This window comes from Gopherus flavomarginatus, chromosome 15 (genome assembly GCF_025201925.1).
Source record: "Gopherus flavomarginatus isolate rGopFla2 chromosome 15, rGopFla2.mat.asm, whole genome shotgun sequence".
NCBI lineage: Eukaryota > Metazoa > Chordata > Testudines > Testudinidae > Gopherus > Gopherus flavomarginatus.
The window spans coordinates 12,812,448-12,836,368 of record NC_066631.1 but is presented as its reverse complement, the minus strand read 5'-3'; the positions used below and the strand labels follow the sequence as shown (position 1 = coordinate 12,836,368).

The window sequence follows — 23,921 nt, the reverse complement described above, 5'->3', positions numbered from 1 at the left end:
CCTGAACTGCAATACTGGAGCCAATTCCGAGACTGCTGAAGACCAAGTGAGCTTATATGACAACCCAGTTAGACTGGAGAGTTTTCCAGTGGGACCCTCCCAAGTTTGTTAAACCCACATAGATCAACTCTGTCCTTGTAGTAACCAAGCTGCACGTTTGGGTGTGAGGAAGCTGGGGGAGTAGTGGAAGGCAGCCAGCCTGTGTTGGTTCTTATAAAGTTTGATGTAATATAGCATCAGGCAGATCCCTGTGTGACAGCTGCCAGAACGTGACAGCACACACTTTCTGCACTTGCGTGTGTTTCAGCACATGAGCAATGCTGATATTTCCCCACACTTCCTTCCCTGCTCCGCTTCTGTGTGGACCTAATTGTTATGCTGTGAAGGCAGGATGTCATCTTGTGTTATTCTTAGCAGCATTTCAGTGCCTGAGTTCTGAAAAGATCAAAGCCCTTCGTGTATTCCTCCACTGCTGGAAGGTTACAGAAGGTTGGCGATGCACAGTCCCCCACATAGCATACAGGAATATATTCCACCAGGGAAAATCAAGAGTAATAAAATCCCAAACACAAGCTATGGAGCCTGATAATGGAAGACTTACGCTAAAAAGGAACTGACTCAACTTGACTGTGATGTCTATTGTTCTAATACTTGCCTTGTCTTTTTGCTGAGATCTTTGGTGGCAAAAGCAACTTTTTATCTGTCTGCCAGACATACTTGTTGAAAGCCCTGTACTGGCTGGGACCTTCAGTGATAAACTTTCTCCAAAGTCATACACCAACCCTCCTCACCCCCATTCACCCAGGGAGCACAACAGACAGGAAATTCCCTTTAAATAGCTTGTCAGTAAGGAACGAATAAGCATTAGCTTTCCTTCTCTTGCCCCCACATTTCAGAATATCTCTCCCCTCAAAAAAAGTTACCCTGATCTGAGGTCTGGGATGGCCAACGCTCAGACCTGGACTAGTGGTAGGATTGAGTGGTGATATATAAATGCTTCAGGGTCAAAGAATGGATCACTGGAAAGGGGAGATTCCTAGCTTTCCAGTGGGACAGACGGCACCAGCCTCTAGCCCCAGAAGGCCCTGTGACAGACTTTTGTCCACACCAGTGTTACAGTAATAGCTATTTTAGGTGAGCTTTGGAATATTTTTTTTTCTCATAACCGTACATGGCAGATGCAGCATACAAGCTGATTGGGCTTGGATAAAGATTTTATTGGCCCCCTTTAGGATGAGTGGCTTCACCAGTTACAAGTAAGGGGCCATTCCAAACACATGTAAAAACCCTTTGTAACATATCACACTGTCATGTACCCTGTATTAGAGACAGATTAGATCATGGTCTATCAGAAAGGCAGGCAAGGCTAATGCTGTGTCTACACAGATCAGGGAGGGCTGCACTGGTGGTTGTTTTCCAGTTCCCTGAAACACAAGCTTCTTTCTCTCTCAAGCTGCACTCACGTGCCCCCACTTCTACTGGTGCACACATATGCATGCGCACTCATTTGTAATGCACACCCACATATTACAGAAACACAAGGCTTCATGGTTAACCAGATTCCACAAGTTGTTTGAAACAATATAGAAAAAAGGGTTTTAATGAACTTGGGCTCATGAATTCCAGACTTTAAAACCAAGTTCAGTTTTAAAAGTTGTTTTTACTTTCAGGAAAGATGAGCAATTAAAGTTCACCAAAAAGAGGAATTCTAGAGAAAACATAACTAAGGCTGTGGAATGAATGGGCATTCTGCGTACACAGGTGCAGACACACAAAGATAAGCAGAGGAAAGAACCAGCCACAAAGACATTGCAAACATGGACCTATTACCAGCCTGTGGTCATCTCTCATTGCTAACGACACACCTGCCAGCAATTCACAAAACCTGCCATCACCACCCGATCAGCCCTTCCCACACAGGCCTGCCCCTGCCTTGCTGTTACTCACAGCACACAGACACCTGCCAGTGTCCCATTAGCTAATAAAACTATCAAATCATCATATATTAGTCTTTGTTCTTTCGGTGAAATGGAAGGGTCTGAAATATAGTTACCAGTTTGCTTCAATGTGCCAGGACGTAGCTGGACACTGTAGGCTTGGATAGAGCCACCCTCTCTTGTATACATTCATAACTGACAACATAATAGCACCTTACACACAAGTAACTTCCCAGCGGCCCATCTCCATGGAACATAGGGGAGGTAAAACCTTCTGTCCATATTCCAGCTCACTGTAATATAATTCATAACTGATCTAGCAGTGAGTGGAAAATCAGGAAACCTGTTGCACTAGTAAACTTCAAAAACTGATTTTAAAACAGAATCTCACATTTGAAGATGCTGAAAGTTCCCACCAGGTGAATTCCTTCACTCTTCAGGCAGCATAGCATCTTTCCTGACCAGTAGGCACTGCTATACCCTCTACTTCTGTTAGAGGCCACAGTGTTAAAAGCCCTGCCCCCTCTTCCTCCTCATGAAGTAGTAAATATTTCAGCCACACTTTTATTTCTGTTGGTAAAGACACTAAACTGATGAACAACCACAGATACACAGTACAGCATAATGTCATAACACACCCTGCTGGAGCAGAGTCTCCCAATGCTAAAATTCAGATGTCAGATATGACCTTTGCTCTCTTCTCTGTCTCTCTAAATTGGGCCTTTGATAGCTATAGTGTCCCTCCTCTTCCTTTGTTCAAAACAGTGCCTCTCAATCTTTCTCCAGTCTAGTTCTTTGGATCTTTCCATCAGTCCTGGGTAGGGACACCCTACATGATAGTGACCTGGCCTCACTCCTCTTTTCCCCTCATCCTCCCTTTCTGCCATAGCAGAGGCAGCCAGTAGAAAAAAAGAAAAAAGAAAAAAAACCACCAGATTTCATTCCAGTGGGAAGACGTTGTGAGAGTCATCAGGAAATGTCAGCTGCTGCCAAGGTTGAATTCTCCAGTTCAGAGTAAGAGACACGAATGCCAATTAGCTCTTCAGTAAGAAGCTCCATGTTCCCACATGCATCTGAAAGGTCCCCATTTTTGCAGGAATGTGGGAGATGCCCATTTATCTCCATGTCTAGTGAATTCCCATTGTGGTGCCATTCCAAACCTGCCTTGAATTTACTCAGGTCCTGCATGTCAGTATCTTTGTGGATAGCACCCAGCTCCCCATTGGCGTATATGTTCAGAGCATACTCACTGATCCTAATGCTGGCATTTTCTCCATCCCCACCATAAGTGGAAGTCCTAGTACTGGCAGTACCAGTCTTGAACTGCTTCTTGCCTACAATATGCTGCCTGAGAATTTTACGGAAGGTGAGTCGGAATTCCCTGATCCGGTAGGCATAAATCAATGGGTTCACTACAGAGTTGGCATGAGACAGGATAATGGCCAGGTACATCAGCCAGAGGGGAGGACGGGCACAACCTGGGCAAAAGAGTGTGAAGCAGTTTATAATGTGGAGTGGAAGCCAACAGATGGCAAACAACCCAACGATGATGGCCAAAGACTTGGCCGCATGGACTTCCTTCTGCAAAGTAGAGCGTGAGCGTTCCCCATGTACCATCTTGTTCTCCATCTGTTTGAGCTGCCGCCTGGCTGCCAGAAAGATTTTCAGGTAGATGCCAAACATGAGGAGGAGGGGCACCAACACACAGGCAAAGAAATTGTAGTAGACCATGTACTCCATGGTGACCACTGTCTCGAAGAGACAAGCTACCATGCTTTTACTGCAGTTGCTGAGCGAGGAATTATTGGTGTCCTGAGCTTCCCTCTGGGAGCATTTGTTCCAGCCCAGCATGGGCGTCAGGCCGATGATGAAGGATAAGACCCAGCAGATGGCAATGATACCTTTGGCTCGCGAGCTGGTCACCAAACCATTGTACCTGGAAAGCAGAGGAGAGGAGGATTACAACAGTGTAACTGGTAAAAGCACCTGACGCGCACGTAGCTTCCCAATGCTCATCTCCATGGAAGGTATGGGGGAGGTAAAGCCTTTTAGGGAATACTCCAGCTCACTGCAATGTGCTTATCAGAAGAATCACTGAACTGCAGTGCTGAGCCCATTTCCCTCAAACCAGTGAGGGCCAGAGTGATGCTGGACCTGGACAAGGAGCCCTTCTAATCTATCCTATCCACTCTTGGGCGGCGAAGGGTGGGTGCTCCCAACAAATAATGCCAATCAGCAATTCCCTTCTCTGCCTTACAAATACTCACTCATGGTTATGAGCCTGCTTATCAAGGCATAGAGGAAGCAACCGTCCTGCTCTGCCCCTCTGCCCGCAGGGAACTGAAACACCCAGAGCTGCTGCTCTAACTTTATCTCTATGTACTGCCAAAGGCAGAAATAGCTACTAAGCATCCCTGTAGTGTAGCGTTGCTTGCCCCCTATCCGAGTGCAAGTAGGGTCCCAGGAGTCCAGTACAACTGCCCAATATCACAGAGCTCTAGGATACTGTAGTAGTCGCCCAATGTCATAGAGCTTAGATGAGGGTCTCAGAGAAAGGGCACCATTAGCTCAGTATCAGAGCTCAGGCTGCACAGCATGCCCTTGATGGCGGTCACAGGGAATTCAGTATTGCCAACCCAACGCTGATCAACTGAGACGGGATCCATAACCAAGCTGAGCAGCACTGACAGTTGTGCCTTTCACAAAATAACTGATTCAGCATGGCTGGCTGCCTCAGCTGAAGAAAGATCAAGGACTCTGAATAACAGAACATACTGTGGTCGGGCAGAGCTCTGTGGTCAACATATCACTATACCCCTCGTGCCAGTGCTTTCGGCAATAAATCCACCTGGCTGTTTTGAGAGAAAAAACAGAAGCGCAGTAAGAACCTGACATACCACCAAAATGCCTTTGTTTTCCAAATATTAGCTGATCCATGGGTCTAGCATGCTGCTGTAAGCCCTCAGCTGAAGGCACCAGCTGTATGCTTTGAAAATGTACGTTGTAGTCATGTGTGACATGTGAGTACAATTTCTTTTCCCCTCGTAGTACTTCACACAGAAAGGGAATGGCACGGTTCCCACATTGTCCGTTGCTGGGTCTCACACTGTACTTGACCCTGTGCGTGCGTGATCTGACTATGGGATGCTCCCATGTTCTTCAGTAGTTGCACTACTTCTTTCCTCATATCGGATTCTTTTAACAAACAAACTTAAAAAAACACCACCCAAAACTCGCTCTCCTTCTCAACGGGTTTGTTCTTCCCACACACGCTCCTCTCCTAAGGCGAACTAAAGCCCTACAGGGAAGGGGAAGAGGGATGCTGCTTGTCTCAGCCAGAGAACAGAATTGGGAGCTGGTATGTGTTCTTAGCCCCTGGAAAATACAGCCAGGCAAGATATGGGAGTGCAGGCTGATCATTCATACATTCTTCAATTGCCTTTCAAAAGCATAAAAAGTGGGAGACTGGGGGAAAAACAGAAGCATGGCGCAACTCTTTTCTCTACAAGCTGGTGAGAGGATTCAATCCAGATCTGGAAGATAGAGAAGGTTTCTCTAGAAACTGGTGACAGTTGTGTGAATCCTAAAAAAGTGTCAAGAATACTGTCTATCCAGGAGGAGAGAAGTGGAGTTACTCTTAAATTCAGATCTAACCGACATGAGTGGAGTTATACCTGAGCTTCAAAATGTATATTTAAAATCACAAAGAGGGAACAAGAGACTGGCAGATGGCACTTTAAGCTTTAAAAAAATAAGCTAGAATTGGCTGCACCATCGTCAGGAGGAATTTTGAAATTGTACAGCTGTTATCCCACGGCTGGAGAGGTCCCTTCCCTGACACTAAAAATACATTTATTGCAGCTCTCAGTGCTCTTACCCTCTGGGGATTTCCATGCAACAGGCTTTAAAGGCTTGTGAAACAGCTTTTAACCCAAGCATCCTCCTTGCTGTACTGCCCTACAGTACTGGGCTAGCAGTAGAATTAATCAGCATAGAACTGGGTCCTTCTATAGCACCTCTCATTCAGGGATCTCCAAGAGGTTTGAGTTGTGCCTCACACGGTAACATCCCCCTTTGACAAGTTTATAGAGACAGAGAGAGATGAAAACACATTATCTACAAACAAGTTCACCACAATTCTGAAAGTGTCAGGACAAGGTGACAAACCTCACCGCCCCTGTAACCTAGTAAGAAGGTAAACTCAGGTCTGTAGAGATTGAAGTACTACATACAGAATGGCTTTAGAGTGCCTTAGAGACGGGAACCAAATGCAAATGTTTAAATAGATAGAAATAAAATCATGAATACAGCATTCAAGAGAGTGTAGGCTCTGAGCATGTCAAAAGTCAGATTCCTGCCCTGAAGAGGTTATAATCAAAGGGACTGATCTTACCGACAGTTACTGAGGGGCCTGACCCCCATTGATTTCAGTGGGACCATTCATGGGTAATAAGTAGTGAATCTAGTAGCAAGTGATACTCCAAGGCAGAACATCTTCCAGACTGTCAAAAGCCTTGTGACAGTGAGCTCTTCCGGTGCTTCTCGAGCAGCCCATAACTAACATGGCTAATGGTGTTAGTGTACAAATGAGGAAATAAACTACATTCATTTCAAGCACGGCTGCTTAATTCTACATCAGCAGAAACAAGGATGTGCAAAACAGTGTTTGTGACAAAACAGGTTACATCAGGCGGGAAGGGCATTACAAACTATGGACCGAAAAAAGGCTGTGAGCCCAGGGATGTCTAAGGGCGCATCTAACTGCTCAGATCTAAACATGGGATTTAAACAGAAAAATCAGTCATTTCAGCTGCCACTTTACTTGCATAGGGTTCAATTATCAAGCATGAGCTACCGTTTCACATCTGAACTCCAAGATTAGCAGTAAGGCAACTAAAGTGGACATTTCAGAGGACTTTTCAGCATCTCAGGTTCCAAGCAGGGCTCACTACATCCAATTAGTTTCAATCTGTGGTGGTGAAATTGTGACCCTTCATTCCAATATGAGCTCATAACTGCAAATTCAACACTAGCTAGAGAAGGAACACCTTACAGAGAACTTCCAAGTGACTAGGAATATGGGTCTCAGCAATTCTAAGAAAAGGGGTGCCCACAATTACTTGCTCATCTAGGTTATCCATATGAACATAAGAATGGCCGTACCAGGTCAGACCAAAGGTCCATCTAGCCCAGTATCTGTCTACTGACAGTGGCCAATGCCAGGTGTCCCAGAGGGAATGAACCTAACATGCAATGATCAAGTGATCTCTCTCCTGCCATCCATCTCCATCCTCTGACAAACAGAGGCTAGGGACACCATTCCTTACCCATCCTGGCTAATAGCCATTTATAGACTTAACCACCATGAATTTATCCAGTTCTCTTTTAAACGCTGTTATAGTCCTAGCCTTCACAACCTCCTCAGGTAAGGAGTTCCACAAGTTGACTGTGCACTGCGTGAAGAAGAACTTCCTTTTATTTGTTTTAAACCTGCTGCCTATTAAATCCAGGCGCAAATCAGAGTGGGAAGAAAGATTTGCAATTGAGCATGTTATTATAGTTGATGTTGGATCATCACAAATAAAAGGATTTCTTCCATTGTTGTTTGCAGTGTTGTTGTAGCTGTACTGGTCCCAGGATATTAGAGACACAGTGGATGACGTAAAATCTTCTCTTGGACCAACTTCTGTTGATGAAAGAGACAAGAGCTCTGTATAAGCTCGAAAGTTGGTTCAAGATATTACCTTGTCTCACAAATAAAAGGTTGCTACCTTTGAGAATGGGGACAAGGTGCTGGACAAATGGTAATTTGAGAACTTTTCTGTTTGACTGCAGGAAGAAACCCTGTCTTCTTCTATCCAGAGCACCTCCCCTACCTGCCATTTTATCATGGGAATACCTTTTATACCCCCTGCCCCCTCACACACATATGCTTGGATATTGTGCCCTCTGAGCTGGGAAATGCCTATTGTTCTTGGCCAACAACTTTACCCCGGCACTAAGAATACCAACCAGTTTTATTTATAACACCCAGGTTTTGTTGTATCAGTGAGCAGAGGCTCTCAGTGCACCTGACATATTAGGGACATGAACGACTTATCCCTGAACCATTCAATAGCTAGTGCTTCTCCCTATCTCAAACATGCCCCATACCACTTCTGGAGTGCGGTACTTGTATTAGCACCTGTCAGACTTTGTAGCCTGGTCCATAATTCCTTGCATCATTAGCTAATTGTTTAGAAAAACTTTTGGAAAGTCTGTCAAATTTTGCACCATGTTCCATCAAAAAAATTTTGGGAAATAAAGTTTAGAATTTGTGGGATATTTTTAAGCATAATTCATCACTGATTGTTTGACACACTTTTTTTTGTTTGTTTATAATTATACCCAAGCATGCATATTTTCCCCACCAGCTTTTGGACAGGTCAGAAATGTTGAATCTTTAACAAAAGATCTTTTCCTCCAACTGTCTGTCAAATGTTTGTGTTACTTAGGTGTTGAAAAATAACATTTTGAACAGTGTGAATATCACTTCCCTTTTCCATTAACCAGGTTTTACTTTCTCCTCATGTCTGAGGTCAGATATCTATTAAGGTGTCTACTGATCCACAGATTGTTCCAGGGGAAACAGAGTTGACAAGATCTACCACTGCTACTGTAAAGACAAACAGAAAGGGGAACACGCAGACCCTTTTGTACACCAAGCTACACACAGGTTTTTGTACTGATTCAGTGATGTTGCTCATTTGTTATCGAAATAGTTACATTGGAACAACCCCCTTGTGTGGACAGAGTTATACTGGTATAAAGGGGCTGATATCGATGTAGTTTATTTCCATAATGTAATGGTATAGCTTACATCCTATAAATGTGTCCAAACTAGGGGGCTTTACTGGTTTCCAAATCTATCTGCTAAAGGATATAGTTATAGTGGTACAAAAGGCCATACAGACCAGCCTTCGGGCAAAGAGCATTGCATTAGTTCACATTGCAGAGAATGTCTTCACAATTATAAGGGACAGAAGCCTTTTATTCTTAAAAGAACAATCTTATTAATCAATAGGAGTTCTGGATGGCCATGCTGCTCACAAGTGGCAAAGACACAGCTAAGCCATCTCAAATGATTCACACTCAGAGATGGTGATTTCAAAAGCACATAAGTGACTCAGGAGTACAAGATCCTTCAAAAGCCAAAATTGATCACATCACCATGGAGTTGTTATGTACCACACTAAAAAGGGGTTTTGCAGATACATTTGGGAGACTTTAAGCCTTATGTCCCCAGTCCTGCAAATATTTACATATGATTAACTTTAAGCATGTGAATAGTCCTAAGGGGACTACTCACGTACTTAACTTTAAGCCTGGTACTATTTTTATATCCTTCCACCTGTAACAGGCCAGGTTTCCTTAGCACGAGTCCCACTGTGAAGACCTCAAAGGAAGAGAAAAACATAATTAATACATTCTAGAAACCTCTAAAAGTGGTGTAAAACAGCTTCCCTAGACATAATAATTAGGCTTGGAAGGATTTGATTTTTATTGATAAATGTTGGTAAATGTTTATTTTACCCCAAACACTCCCAACAAAAACATATTTCCATCTATAATTACTGAAGTTTACCAATAGGCAAAATTAGAAAAATCCTGTTTGAGAACTTAGAGTTTGATTTACAGATAACTTGGTATATTTTGATGTGTGATGTTGATAATTTGTGTTTTAACAATTATAAAGCTTTAACTGTTTGAATCTCAACATTTACTGTCATTAAATAATTATTTTCTAACCCTCCCTGAATTTTCTGCAATTGTGAAAATTTAAAAAGGCTTAAAAATTAAACATTCTTATTTGTCAAAATTATAAAACATAAATATCTAATTCTGGCAACCTATTAATAATGATGGGATTTCAAGGCCTAACTTTTAGAAGCTTCAGGGGAAAGAAGCAAGCATTGAGCATCCTTTTCAAAGCCAGTGATAGAATGCCCCTTCAGTTTCTAGCCCTCATGGATCACAAGATGCTAAACCTACCAGTTACTTATAGAAGAGTGAATATATACCATTTCTGTGCCTTGGGCCAGTGTAATTTGGGGGAAGAGATCCTACCTTTCTGTGGAAGATGGTAACATTGGTATCCTGGATACGGCCTGATTTAATAAATAAATACAGTGTGGCTTGACATGGTGTGCTGTTGTCCGTCATCCTTGGTTGCACACTGTGCTACATATTTTGCATTCTCCCGATTTTCAGGAGCATTCAGGTGTCTCAGACTTTCCACTAACTTTAAGTTCTGCTGTACGGGGAATTAGCTATTCCACATGTTAGTCTTCTACCAGTTACATGAAATTATACAATCTTTCTACTATATATTGGCTTGGCACAATTAGATTTTGATGGACAATATCAATGTTTATTTTTAAGCATTTTAAAATTCATATTGCTTTAAAGTTTCACAGTTGCAGAAAATGATGAGGGTGAAAGGGATCAGACAATAATTAAATAACAGCAGACATTGAGATTAAAAAAGTTACAGTTTTATAACCCACTAACACAAATTGTCAACATTACATATCAAAATATACCAAGTAAATATCCTTAAATCAAACTTAGTAAGTTCTCAAACAACATTTTTCTTATTTTGCCTATCAGTAAATGTTGATTATTATAGGTATATTTGCTCATCAGTTTCTATGTATGGTGAAATCAACATTTACTGATAAAAATTTAATCCTTCCAAGCCTTCTGCTCCTCAGTAAATATGCTCAAATTCATTTGATGCACTATTAATAGAGATGAGTGAATAATTCAGACTCATTCAATGAGGTTTGTGTCTCTCTGTGGCATTTGCCTGGGACACAGCATTTGGAAGAGTGCCGTTTAAATGAAATTAGCTATTCTGCAGCCTACTTGGCTGATGGTTCTAAGAAATCAGAAGACTATTGCTAAATTGTGCAGCCATATTTATTCCTAAGGAGAACAGGCAGCAGATGTATCCTTCCCCACCTGTGGGCCAGGTCTACACTAAAAAGTTAGATCAACCCAGCTATGTTGCTCAGGGATATCAAAAAGCCACGCCTCTGAGAGACACAGTTAAGCTGATCTAACTAAGTGTAGACAGTGCTAGGTCAATGAAGAATTCTTTTGACCTTATTGATACTACCTCTTGGGGAGAGATGCATTACCTACAGCAACGGAAGAACTCCTCACATTGCCATAGCAAACATCTACACTGAAGTGCTACAGCTGCAGCATTTTTAGTGACAACAGAGCCTTAGAGGTTACCGCATGCTCCTGATGTGTCTAGCCAGCTTTGCTGGCTGGTGCTGCAGTGGAGGCTGGAGGAAGATGACTGCCTCCTCAATGCTCCCTTTGGTCTGGCAAACACCTGCAGAGGCACTGTGAGAGAATGGTCAAAGGGATGACAACTGTCTCTTGCTCCTGCCCTTCCCCATCCTTTGTGCATCTCTGCAAGGATCAGCCATGAACTGGCCCCTTAGGGCTTCCTTTTTGCTAAAAAAGCACAATACCTGGAAATCAGGCTTTATCTCATTATTTGCTTTGGAGTATAAGTCAAAGAATTACCAAATGGGCAGCAAATTGCTTCAATTCATCAAATAGTCAATTAGCTGGAATACTGAATGTGCCTGCTCACAAGGCTTTCAGTGTCTCTCCCCACTGCCAGGTGACTTCCACCAGGTTCCTCTTCCATCCCTCCATGATGCTTTTATGTCTGGGGGAAGGAGGGGAGGAGAGGGCAGGAGAACAGCCCACGTACACTGAGCAGGATCAGGCTGCAGTCACCACCACAGGAGTGTCTGGGTGGCAAATGAGAAGCAAGAGCTCTTACAATTTCCCTCTGCAGATGAGGGCATCTGAATAATATGCTGGGGGGGCGCAGGAGTGAGAGGTGGCAAGGAACAAGTGAGAGGGGAAAACAAGAGAGAATGATACATAGGAATGGAAAGACAGATCAGAGGTGTCACTAGCCACAGCCTGCTTTGCTCTGGTCTACGCTGTCCTTGCTGGAGAATGGAGAGTGTCACTCATTTACAGGCTTCCTCTGTGTCCTAAATGCCTGAGAAATGACACAAAGGCATTGTCAGTTAACTGCTCCACAGTGCTCCCCACTTTCTAATAAGCCTAGAACATACAGGGTTTGAACTGAACTGGCAGCATTTATCTGCAGTCTTGTGATGATCAGATAGGGTGTCAGCTCCCACACACAAGGTAAAATGTACCCCCGGCCCACATGAATCTGGTCGCTTCACTATAGAGCAGCAGCCGCTCTGTTTCAGTTTCCAAGCTCTATTTCTGAAGGTCCTTTTCTTCCCCAACAGGATACAGTGTGTGGGGTGCCCACTTGTGGGATGGACTTGGGACAGGACCTGGCCTTTGCCAAATAGCTTTCTCTGTCAGAGACGCTGGATCCTCTTGCTCATATTGAACAAAACGCACACTCTCTCTCTTTGCCTGTGTAAGCTTAAAGCACCCCCACAGCCCCTGAGAATGCCTCTCATTCCCATCCGCATGCTCGCCCTAGAGCAGGGGTTCTCAGGACAAATTATTTGGTGGCCTCAGAGTGTGGCCACTAGCTCTTGCTGGTGGCCACTCTCACTTTTTTTCCTAAAATACTTAATTAGCTTTAGGAAAAACAAATAAATATGCACATACACACGTCCAAATCATTGTAATTTATTTATAGCTAGCTAGTAACTCTGCTGTGAATAGTGATATTAACCAACATAATCACATTCAAGTATCACTTTTCAAAGCAGTTACTCAGCCCCAGAAAGTCTGGGGACAAATTAAGCCCTGGATGGGGGATCGGGGGAGGCATCGGGGTCCGGAGCCTGAAGCCTCATGCCCGGAGACCAAAGCCTTGCGGCCAGAACCTGCCTCCCCTACCACCCCCGCGCTGAAGCCCAAATCCTGACCCCCACCACCCCTGGGAAGGTGAGGAACTCACTGGCTGACAAACCCTTGCTGGAAACCCCAGCAACCAACACCAAGGCTGTCCATCCGGGAGCACCACAGAGGGGGCGGGGGCCGCTGGTCCTCTCCACCCCCATCCCACCTATCCCCGCAATCACAGCCCAGGAGGCTGTGGCCACAAGAAAAGCCCCTGGTGGCTGCATGTGGCCCATATGAGAAACGCAGCTCTAGAGAATCTCACTGTAACAGCAGACCTCCACCTACCAGACAGAGCCCCTGCTGTCCACAGTGGGGTGATAGTGAGTGACCTCTCTTTTGTGCTCAGCTTTCCCACAGTGATCTGTCTGGCATTGTCTGCTCCAACTCAGAACACAAATCATTACGGTTAAGTCAGGAATCTGTCTCAGTGCAGAATGTAAGCTCCTAGGCAGGGTCCAGGTAATGCCATGGGCACACACTTCGTGGGACAAGGAAGAGTCAGAAATAGAAATGCAACATCCAGGAAATCCAGCAGGAAGGGGCAAGTTTTGAGATCTAAAAAGCATTTTCAGATTACAGTGAAAGTGACGTCATTCCCTTTAACTCTCTCATCCTCCTTGATTATAGCACGTAGGACACTCTAGAGATGCCCATTCCATCTGCGCTTCCCACCCCACCACACACACCAGGTCCCACCCACTCTGGGCTTACCTGAGGGGTATCCGGATAGCAATGATTCTGTCAATGGCAATGGCCAGGAGACTGAAGATGGAACTCTGAGTCAAAACCAGGACGAAGCAGGCGATGAAGAGGCAGCCATAGAAGAAGGCACAGAAGCCAGTGCTGATGGTGATGGCAAAGGGGATCGCCAGCACGCCCACTGCAATGTCGGCTGCAGCCAGGGACACCACAAAGTAGTTGGTGACGTTTTGCAGGTTGCTGTTCAGATAGACGGCCCAACAGACTAGGACATTCCCCAAGATGGCCAGCACTGCAATGACCAGTTCCAGGATGATGTAAATTACATCCGAGAGGAAGTTTTCATTCCCATATACTAGCATGGTGAGGTTGACCAGGCCAGTGCAGGAAGGTGCCAGAGAAGCTCAGTGTCCATATCTGCAGTGCTGCAAACAGCTACCAAGGCACCTCAAAACTGTCTGGGTTCTGAAGGGCACTCAGCTGCCAGCTGTTGGCCGGAGGCTTATCTTGCCCCCTTTTCCCTTCAGCTGATTTAGCTGTCTACTACAGAGGACATAGAAAGATGGAGTATAGGGTTTGCCAGCTTCAGCAGATAGGATAAACCTTGCAGATTCTCAGCGTGTTCACAATAATGCAGAAGCACATTTGTGGTCCACTGAGCTCCAAGAGATACGATCCCAGGAAACCCCTCATGTAGATGAACCTTTACTCTCCAGATCAGAAAGACCTGCAGATGTTGTGTGTTTGAAATGTTCTGCCTAGTATAGTCATGTGTGGTAAGGATCTTGGGTTTCCTGTTGACAATCACAATTCTCTTTACTATTTCCTGCCACCTCTCAGGAACATCATCTTATTCTCCCTTTTTCCCTTTTGCTGAACGCTCTAGGACTCAGAGAATCTTCTCATCAGCTGTTGCAAACATCCAACTTCTCCACTTGCTTCCTTAAAAAAATACAACAAAAATAACCATACTAAGTAATCAGCTTCAGTGATGAGATGGGAAAAGCAAAATCTCATTCAAGTGGCATATCCAAATGATGTTAGAAATAAAACAGACCTACATGAACATCACAGGCAAAAAAAAAGCTTATATTTTCTCCCCCTCAAAAGCTGCCTAGTTAAAGGCAATATTGCACAGCTATGACACGAAACACAAGAACTGTTTTGTTTCTGAGGCTACCAACTGAGCTGACAATTCAGCAGCTGCTTGATAGTTTGCTATGAAACATGAGAGCCCAGCTAATTATGCCTTGACAACTTTGTGCCTGGATCAGAAAAAGGTGGAGACTTTTACACACATGCATCTGCCTCCATGCTATCACAAATACATGACATGTTACCTGCGCTAACTCATGAGTGTACTTTATCATTACATAAATGCTGCATGCACTTGCACAGGAATAACACCACATGATCACATATAAACCACCCAGTCTAACGTAAGGATGCTTACATTGTTTGCCTATGTAGCAGTTCTGACATTCTGATATTTCCTTTGAGTGCTGGGGAAATTCCAAAACACGACTGACAACATAAGAAATAGCCCCCATAGAACGCAGAGTGTAACATCCTTCAGTACTTTCCTACCCAGAGAAGAGAGAGAGAGAGACACACTGCTCCAAGGACCCACGCACAGTGCAGACTCCCATCCTCTCACAGACACACCCCCTTGCCTACGTACACAGTCCCTCGCACTATAAGCAAACATATAATACCTAGCTCTGCTATAGTGTTTTTCATTCATAGGTCTCAAAGCACTTTACAAAGGAGGTCAGTATCAGAATGGACACACAAATGATACACACATACTTATGCAGACACACAATCATGGTATACACACACTCCCCCTGCACAAAGGTATACACACAGATGCTCACATAGTATTATACCTACCCATGGCAACCCCTGCAAAAAGCAGCAAACTGGGCCCCAAGAACACACATTCCCATGCATGGAGAAGCTCTCAATGACATACACACCAACTTGTATACCTATCTCAGAACTGGAAGGGACCCTGAAAGATCATTAAGTCCAGCCCCTTGCCTTCACTAGCAGGACCAAGTACTGATTTTGCCCCAGATCCCTAAATAGCCTGCTTCAAGGATTGAACTCACAACCCTGGAGTTAGCAGGCCAATGCTCAAACCACTGAGCTATCCCTCCCCCCCTGCTGTCCCACATGAGTCAGATACATGCACAGCACTTACCGCTGCTCCCATCACACTGTCTCTTGTGCAGAGACACACACACATTTGCACCCAGACAGAGACTCCAATCACAGCATCAGGATCAAGAATGAGGCTTGCTGAGCTTAGTTTAAGGCTCTGGTCCTTTGCAGTCCATCACAAGTGACTACAGGATGTTTTGCTTTGGCTCCTCTGTAGTGAGTTTTAAGCCTCATTTGCTGCAAAAGATCGTGTTTTGTCCTTTGTTTAAGGGAAGAGTACAATTATGGCAAACAAACACAAGTAGGGATGGGAAAGAAAGGGGCCTTGGTGTCAGTTGCTAAATCACCACTGGGTTCAGTTTCAGAAATGCAGATAAGCCTCCCAAAATAAATGTTTTGGTGCTGTAACAACAGATGACCCTGAACAGCACCACCAGCGGGTTTTCACATCTTCACAAAAGGTAGACTGATCTGAAGTCGGAAGAGAATTTCTCAAAATAAAATAAAGGAGTAAAGATAGTGAAAACGCAATGAACTGTGATTCACATCTCATCTCAGGGAGCTAAGCTAATCTTGCACCTTTCATTGGTTTGGATCTCTATTGCTAGTGCTGTGTTTGAAAGAAGAGGGAGTGGTCCTTTTTGGTTTAGAAGTGCTAAAAACATACCTTTTCATCAATTCCTGAAATCCCCTTTTGTTTTATATGCATATTTTGGGGAAGTCAATAGGGGAAATGAACTTGCAATGCGGCCGGTAAGAGGCAGATAAGGATCTTGTTTTACCAATAGTCCCCTGAGGAAGGACAGTCTCTATTATCTTTAGTTATCTAATCCCTCCAAAAGCTCTTCTCTCCATCATATGTTAATACAGTTAAAAGTATAGCCCTGATTTACCTCTCCAAATGTCATTAATTATCCATTTCAAATCCTGCCTGAAACATGCTGAAGGGCCCACTTGCCAAAATGTATTCTAGCCTGAAATCCAGCCCCGGGTAATAGAGTTAACAGCAGATGAGCAGAAAGAAAGAGACAGAAATGCAGGGAAGAGGGCAGAAAAGTGAGATGACAGGAGATAGAGAAAAAGAAGCAGAGATGACAGAGTGAAAAAGAATAGAAGAAAAATGGGGAAACAAGTGGCAACTTCAGGGATAGGAAAAAATTACTGAAAGAGCTATGATGTGTGTGTCTATTGGAAGTGCCGTGCTATGAAAAGGTTAGTCATTTGAATTGAACAGTCACAGCTAGAGCCCACAAATGCACCCTTTGAAGTGGGGAAGGGGGCATCAAATTAGTTCACATCTCTCCAAGAATGCAAAACACACACCCTGAGAATGACTAATACGTTGAGCTTCGTAGGCCTTTTTTTCAAATAATATGGGGCTTCCTAACTCACATTCATATCTCCAGACACATAAACTTAATGAAACTCAAGCTTAAGTACCAACTCTCTGTTAAATAAACACTTAATGAAATGTAACAACTGCATATGGTGTATCTCAGCCAAAACCTCTGACCCATAAAAAAGCCAACTTTAAAAAGAAAAGATCTGTCATCAAGCTACAACAGCTATAAAAACAGCCGCGCTCGAAAAGAACTAGGCACTGAAGTAATCAAGTTAAACAGGATGCAGAGACAATAAAACTGCCATCTACCTCTTACATAGTGCATGACATCAGTAGAACTCAAAGCACTTTACAAAGGAGGTCACTAACATTCCCATTTTACAGAAGGGGAAACGGGATTAATAGAATATCTTTTCCCAAATCAGCACTTCCTCCGGTAGGCTGATGAACCCATCTTAATCCTAATTGTGCTTTATTTAACTTGACCACTTCAGCAGCTCTTTGTCCAACGTGGCTGTCTTTAATCAGATTAGCATGAGATAGCAAGGTTTAATTGGATTTTCCTGATGCTCATTATTCCAGATAAATCCCACCTAGTTCAAATCCATGCAGGGAGAGATGGAATTTTCTGCAGTTGAGCACATCCTCCTGGAAAAAGATGCTGTAATTTTAAATTTAATGACCGTCTTTAATTGTCTTATGTCACACGAGTTCTTGTACATTCTGCTTCACCCAGTTGCATCACTGATTTCCTTTTTATAATTTAGTCTCTGAAGGCTTTGAATTTGGCTCATGCCTAGTTCTCTGGTTCCGTTTGCACGTTGCAGTCATGTTTTTCCATCATAGTCTTCCCTGTTCACCTCAGCGTTCTGTTCAGAAGGAGGACAACTGGTTCTTACACTCCGCTACACTCTGCTTTTTCATGGGATGGAAAGCATTAGACCTAGGTAGAGTTGATATATCTCAGAAGACAAATGACTGGAGGTGAGCAAACATTCCAGCCATGACATGCCAGCATTGCATCTCCTTAGGCACCAATGTTTCTGTGGTAGCAACTGGCATTAGATACAGCGTTTGAATTTACAACATTCCAACATCATGACTGCCACAAACTCACTGGGTACAATGGTCTCTGAGGTGCAAGTGCCATATACCCATTCATTCCCCATCTCTTCATTTTCCATGTTGTGGGGCAGGATTTACCTTCATGCCGCCAGCAGCCTGACTCTTTGACAGCAGAAGTATTTGAAGCTTGCTTTAGTTCCAAAATTAGTCTACAAACCAGGCCCCCATTTGTTCAGTTCATATTGCTAGAATTTACTGAGCAGGAATGAAAATAAATATAGATATAAAGGGGAAGATGTGTATTTTGTGGGTACTGATTTCTCTGAGGAGCATCTATTCCATGTATGACAACAGTCCAGCATCCAGTGATGAGATTAATTTACTCACAAGCCTGCTTTACTTACGAAGGTACTGGGGGTGGTATATTTAACATTTCAATTAGGTCTTCAAGTGATCAATATTGTGAACTTCTTGTGAATTGGAAAAAATAACCTGTACCATGCAGCCTGCTGGACAGCTACAATTAATATTGCTTCTCAAACTCATGTCTTGTTCTGTTAATTGGATTAATCCCTCCTTGTTACCCTGGGCTATGTTCCTGCCATTCTCCCATTATTAAATAAACCTTTCTTGCCACTCACAAACCCCCTAAGCTGCTCCCTTGTTCATTTTTCATGACTTGGAACACTCTGTTCTAGCTCAGATTTCAGCCCCAATGAGAATCTGCCTCTTGAAAATTGAATAAAGAATCTGAACAGCATGTTCCAATGAAACTGTTCACATCTGGAGGCAGAACAAGCTTTTATTTTGAGCTCATCCAATTGACTTTGGACTGAGGTACTGCCATTGCAGCCTCCTGAGCTGCTTGGGGTTTTTATCTGGAGTGAATGCTCAGATAGTGTTGATTCAAACATTCCTCATACAAATTCCTTTCCTGCCATTGCCCCCTTGAGGCTCTTTAGACCTCTTGCTTTTGGATACACATGCCTGCATTATGCATCATCATGCTGGTGATGAGTGGACTTGTTCTTCTCACGGCCCAGCCTCCTTATTCTACGAACATTTTATTTCCAGCTGTGGAGTAACAGGTTTGACAATATCCACAATTTTTAATTTGGTTGCCAATCTCAGGGGCATTAGCAATATCCCACAGGATGCAGGATTTCTCAGACAGTCTCTGATCCTCCAGCCATCAGAATGTGACCCCTCCCTGGGAGCCAAAAATCTTCAAGTCTATTGCCTTTGTAGCCAGAGTGCAGGACCAAGCAGCCAGAGATAGTGCATGAAATGGCCAGGTGAAGGTACATGAATCTCAGCACAGGGGAACCTCCCTAGCAGTGTGATGCATCAGGGAACCCTGTGAATTTCTAACATGCAGAAGCCAGACCTATTGTGACCTAACACAGCGTGGACTGAGGTGGAAGAAAAACCGAAGTCAAGAACCTCTCTCAGCCCCCTATTGTTCCTTTAGTCCCTAAGCCCGTGCTGATAGGCTGAGGGCCTATCACACCCCAGCCTCCTCACAGCACTACCAATCCCACCTCCTTGCCTGGAGCCATTCTGGACTCTGACTGGTCCTTCCCCACCCCAGCCAGGTCTCTGGACCAGAATGGGTTTTCCCAGCCGGTTCCAGACCAGTGAAAACCAGTTCTAGGGAAAGTGGGTCATGTCAAGGTAACACAGGGAGGGAAGAGGTGGTGTTCCTACCAAGAGAGAGACAACCATAATTGGGACTCACTCCACAGACAACAGTCTTGAGCTGGCCCCACACCACCTCCTCCCCAGCACAGTGCCTCCTAGTGTATCCCTGGAAAATAATATAGTCCCAGGTGCCTAGTTTCCTAGGGCAAAACCTAGGACTTGTACAAGGTATTATTCCCAACTACCCTAACCCTGAAACTGAGCCAGCAGGTTGGTACTGTTAATAAGCCATAAGTTTCCTGCTTTCGGAACTCAGAAAGAAAATTTTTAGCCTCTTGGGAACATTCTCCTCCCTTTGAAGATGCTTTAACTTAGGGGAAGATTCCGTATCTTTAAAATCTATTGAAATGTCGAAGACACATTGCCTCAAGCCATATTTTTAGACGATCATCTATCACACAAATTAACCAGTGTCGATACTTTACCTGTAGCTGAGAAACATTTTAGGCAACAAATGTACTGAAAAATCTGGGTTTTGTTCCTTGTGAATTGCTTTTAAAAGCCGCTCGCTAGTTTGTTTCCTGCACTTAGATACCAAGGTTTTAGATGCCTTATTTACCATTGTTTCACCTCTTGTCACGCTGCAATAGCCGGGGCGTGATTGAGAACCGGTTTCTCTACATCCTGGCTAACAGATGAAGAGGTGACTGGGGTGCGCAGGCGGGAGGAAGAGTTGCTCTATCTTAGCAGGATGTGGCTCTTCTGGTTTCCATATTGGCTTTTTATTGGTTACATTTTTAATTGATCTTTTAGTCATCTGCTTCCAGTAATAAGAGGAAATTAAATATTAACAATAGACTGCTTCCCTTGTGACTGTTCGTCATTAACGAAGGATGAAAATAAAACAAAGCAGGCAAGAATACCACAGCACGTTATGAGCCTGATTTTCAGGTGCTCTGAGCACCTGTAGCTCCTATAATCGTCAACTGGAGCCATGGGTGCTTGGCCCCCCTGAAAATGTAGTCTTAGAAAAGTATAACAAAGACTGAGCTATCTATCTACACACAGTATGTGTGCTTATATAAACCCTGACCCCCCCAAGGGATAGTCAACATCCCTGTCACAGACCTGGAGAGAACTTTTCCTCCTCCTTTTTATCCCAAAGATCTTTTAAGTCATCATCCTTCTGGCTGAGAGAAGTGTAGATAAGACACTCTTGTGAACCCATCAATGCTGTCTCTTATTCAACCAGATGAGGAGTAGTCTGTGGCATGCCTATTGAGCACACTGTCTCTGCAGCATTCCCAACCTCTTCCAACTGGGGAACAGCAAACTAAGACTTAGACTCCCACTTGGGTTTCCTGAGGCTTGGCAGTATGGAGCACTCATGCCCAGGCTACTTTCTCATCTATGAATGAAGTCCTTCTTCAATGAAGCAATGTAGAACCCCGCCGCTGAACAACAAAGTTCATTTAAGGGCTCCACCAAACCCTCCGTTGTTTCACTTTTTATTCAGAACAAAGATGGTTTCAGCCATTTCTAAGACTGAACCAGTCCATTCTGCTCTCCCCCAGGGCAATGGCAACCTGTCCCTGCATTCTGACTCCTCTGTTCTACCTAGTTGATGGGGGCAAAAAGACCCTCCCTCTTCAGAAGGTTGTGCTGCACCCAACTCCAGCCCATCCTGACTTTATTTACTATCAATAACTTTAGCAACTATCCATAACTAATAAAATAATTATTAAGTCCTACCCCACCAGCCTATATACTGCTCTTCCCTCCTCTATTTATAGATTCATAGACTCTAAAGCCAGAAGGGACCATCATGATCATTTAGTCTGACCTCCTGCACATTGCAGGCCACAGAACCTCACCCATCCACTCCTGTAATAGACCCAGAACCTCTGGCTGAGTTGCTGAAGTACTTAAATAATGATTTAAAGACTTCAAGTTACAGAGAATCCACCATTGACACTAGTTCAAATCTGCAAGTGACCTGTGCCCCATGCTGGAGAGGAAGGCAAAAACCCTCCAGGATCTCTCTTGCTCTACTTATCTCTAAAGTGAAAATCATAATTTAAGAAAGGCGGGGGGGGGAGGGGGAAGGGAGATATACCATCCCAGGTACCAGCCTGTAAGCAAAGCCCATGATGCAGGATGGACCTGGTGCTTGTGGTAGCCCAATTGGGGCCTTCAGCAGAAATATTCCTCCCCTGACACATACTAATAATTAATAGGGCCCGCCCTGGAGCTGCTTAGGGCCCTAAGCAATTGTTTAGTCTGCTTATGCCTAGCACCGGCTCTGGATGGACCAGCCAACAAGAACGGTTAATCTGAAACCTCGTCTTGGGTTTGGTGCTCCACCCTCCAAGAGCTAGAAGTGGATTAATCTTTACTGCTGCACTGGAAGAGGGGTTGGAATGGAAAACGCCTGACCATTATTTTCTAAGTGGATACTGTAAATGTTAAACAAAAACAAAGAAGAAGAAACTTCCCCCATAACGACTCCTCCAACTGTAATGTGCACCAAACCAGCCAGTGCCAGTAAACGTATGGGAGGGACACAGCAGCTGTGCAACTGATAGCACCAAAGCTAGATTAAAAAACAAACCCAAAGGAAAAGGCTCCTTGGTGTCCACTTTAACCGAGTCTCAATAACTGCAGTAGACAGCAGGAACGCTGCACTGTCGTACCCAGTAACATGAAGGATCCTGGACTGAGCCCTTGGGTCAAGACTAGACAAAATATTAATATTCATATAGTGTCCATTTAAAAAAGTGAGCGGCTAGATAGTTTCACACAAGCGTAAGAAAGATGCTGAAGAGAATCCTACTGAAAACACAGAAAGAGAACACTGGTTTAGAAAAAGTGCCCTTATCACTAACAAGTTATCTCCAGCGATAGTCAGAAGAACATGTGGTCTCTTGTGGGAAGGTGCACGGCTGTTGATTGGACTCATTGCCAGTTCTGTCTGTCAGACTCCTCTTCTGCTATTACATCCAGTACACCAGTTGCAGACAGTTATGGCTCCACTCAGGAGCACTTAGAGAGCAAAGGAAAAGACAGGGTGTTAAGTAATTCATGAAGAGCCAGGCCTTTCTGGAGCACTGTAGGAATTTGCTCAAAAAAAAAAAAAAGTGCCATATTGTTGAAACACATCTGTTCCAGTGTATTTTCAGGTGATGGAATTGACCTCTCTGTGGATCTCCCCTCACCTCTTTTTAGAATGCTCAGGGTATACATAATTCAGAGTGGGGTCTGCCATACCATTCATCTACCCACCAACATATTTCTTCTCAGTTTTAGTCCAGTTGCTCTCCGAGCTCATCTCACCATTATGTCCTTTTGTACCTGAAGTGTCATCCATGAAGAATGTCCTCCAGCCTTGCAGAATCTCACTCATTTTCCTCCGGAAAGCTTCTGGTATGGCAATAGAGCAATCTCCTTCAGATAGCTACAAAAGTTCTCTGCTTGGCACAGTCAGGGTGGAAAGGAACATGTCAGAATCCAGTGCGCAGGATCCTGTTGCACCAGCTAAACTGAGATTGTTTCTTCCATTGTGGGGAGAATACACCTTTCCCCCCTTACTTCTTCACTGAACCTTTTTAGGTCTACGCAGACCTGGATGTGCCCTCCTCCTACCCATGATGGGCACACTGCTTTGCTGGGTCAGTAACATGCCCTACTGCACCACTCTCCTTGATTTGTCCTGCTCTTCCTTCAATTTGGGAAATGAGGACTGGCACCTTTCAGGCTAGACTGAGTACATGGAGCTTGGCCCCTCTCATCAGCATCCATCCTGTTATCTTTAAGGTGGACATTCTGGCTGAACGCCGTACCTGCCTCCTCTGTGTTCCACCAGGCCCATCTCAGTGACTGTAGTTTGGTCTAAGAAGTTACTGGTGCTGGCTCAATTAATACGTGTCAAACCCACTCTCCTTGGGCCTTGTAGAGTGAGGATGGGTTTTCAGTTGACCCAACCAGGCTACTGAGCAATACTCCGGGCTGTTCCAACTTAGGGAGCATCTCCATAAAAGTTTCTTTATAAACTGGTGTCACTCTGCCCTGGGATCAATGTGTAAATGTAACACTATTGAAGATTAGAAGGCCAAGCCTGCCCATGAATGTTAGCTTTGGACATGACTCCTAAGAAGTAGGCA

The 23,921-nt window shown here is 44.1% G+C and overlaps 1 protein-coding gene across 2 annotated transcripts in view; it reads right to left on the bottom strand.

Annotated features, from left to right (window-relative positions):
- Positions 1–2,121: 2,121 nt before the first annotated feature.
- ADORA2A (adenosine A2a receptor) overlaps positions 2,122–23,921 on the bottom strand; it is a 35,240-nt gene continuing 13,440 nt past the window's right edge. The window contains exons 2-3 of one of the 2 annotated variants that reach the window (XM_050924505.1): positions 13,560–14,489; positions 2,122–3,873 (exon numbers count right to left, since the gene is read on the bottom strand). In XM_050924505.1, coding sequence (XP_050780462.1) covers positions 2,907–3,873; positions 13,560–13,909 — 1,317 coding nt within the window. In that variant the 5' untranslated portion in view covers positions 13,910–14,489 and the 3' untranslated portion in view covers positions 2,122–2,906. The remainder of the gene's footprint in view (positions 3,874–13,559; positions 14,490–23,921) is intronic. The other variant, XM_050924506.1, reaches the window with a different exon arrangement.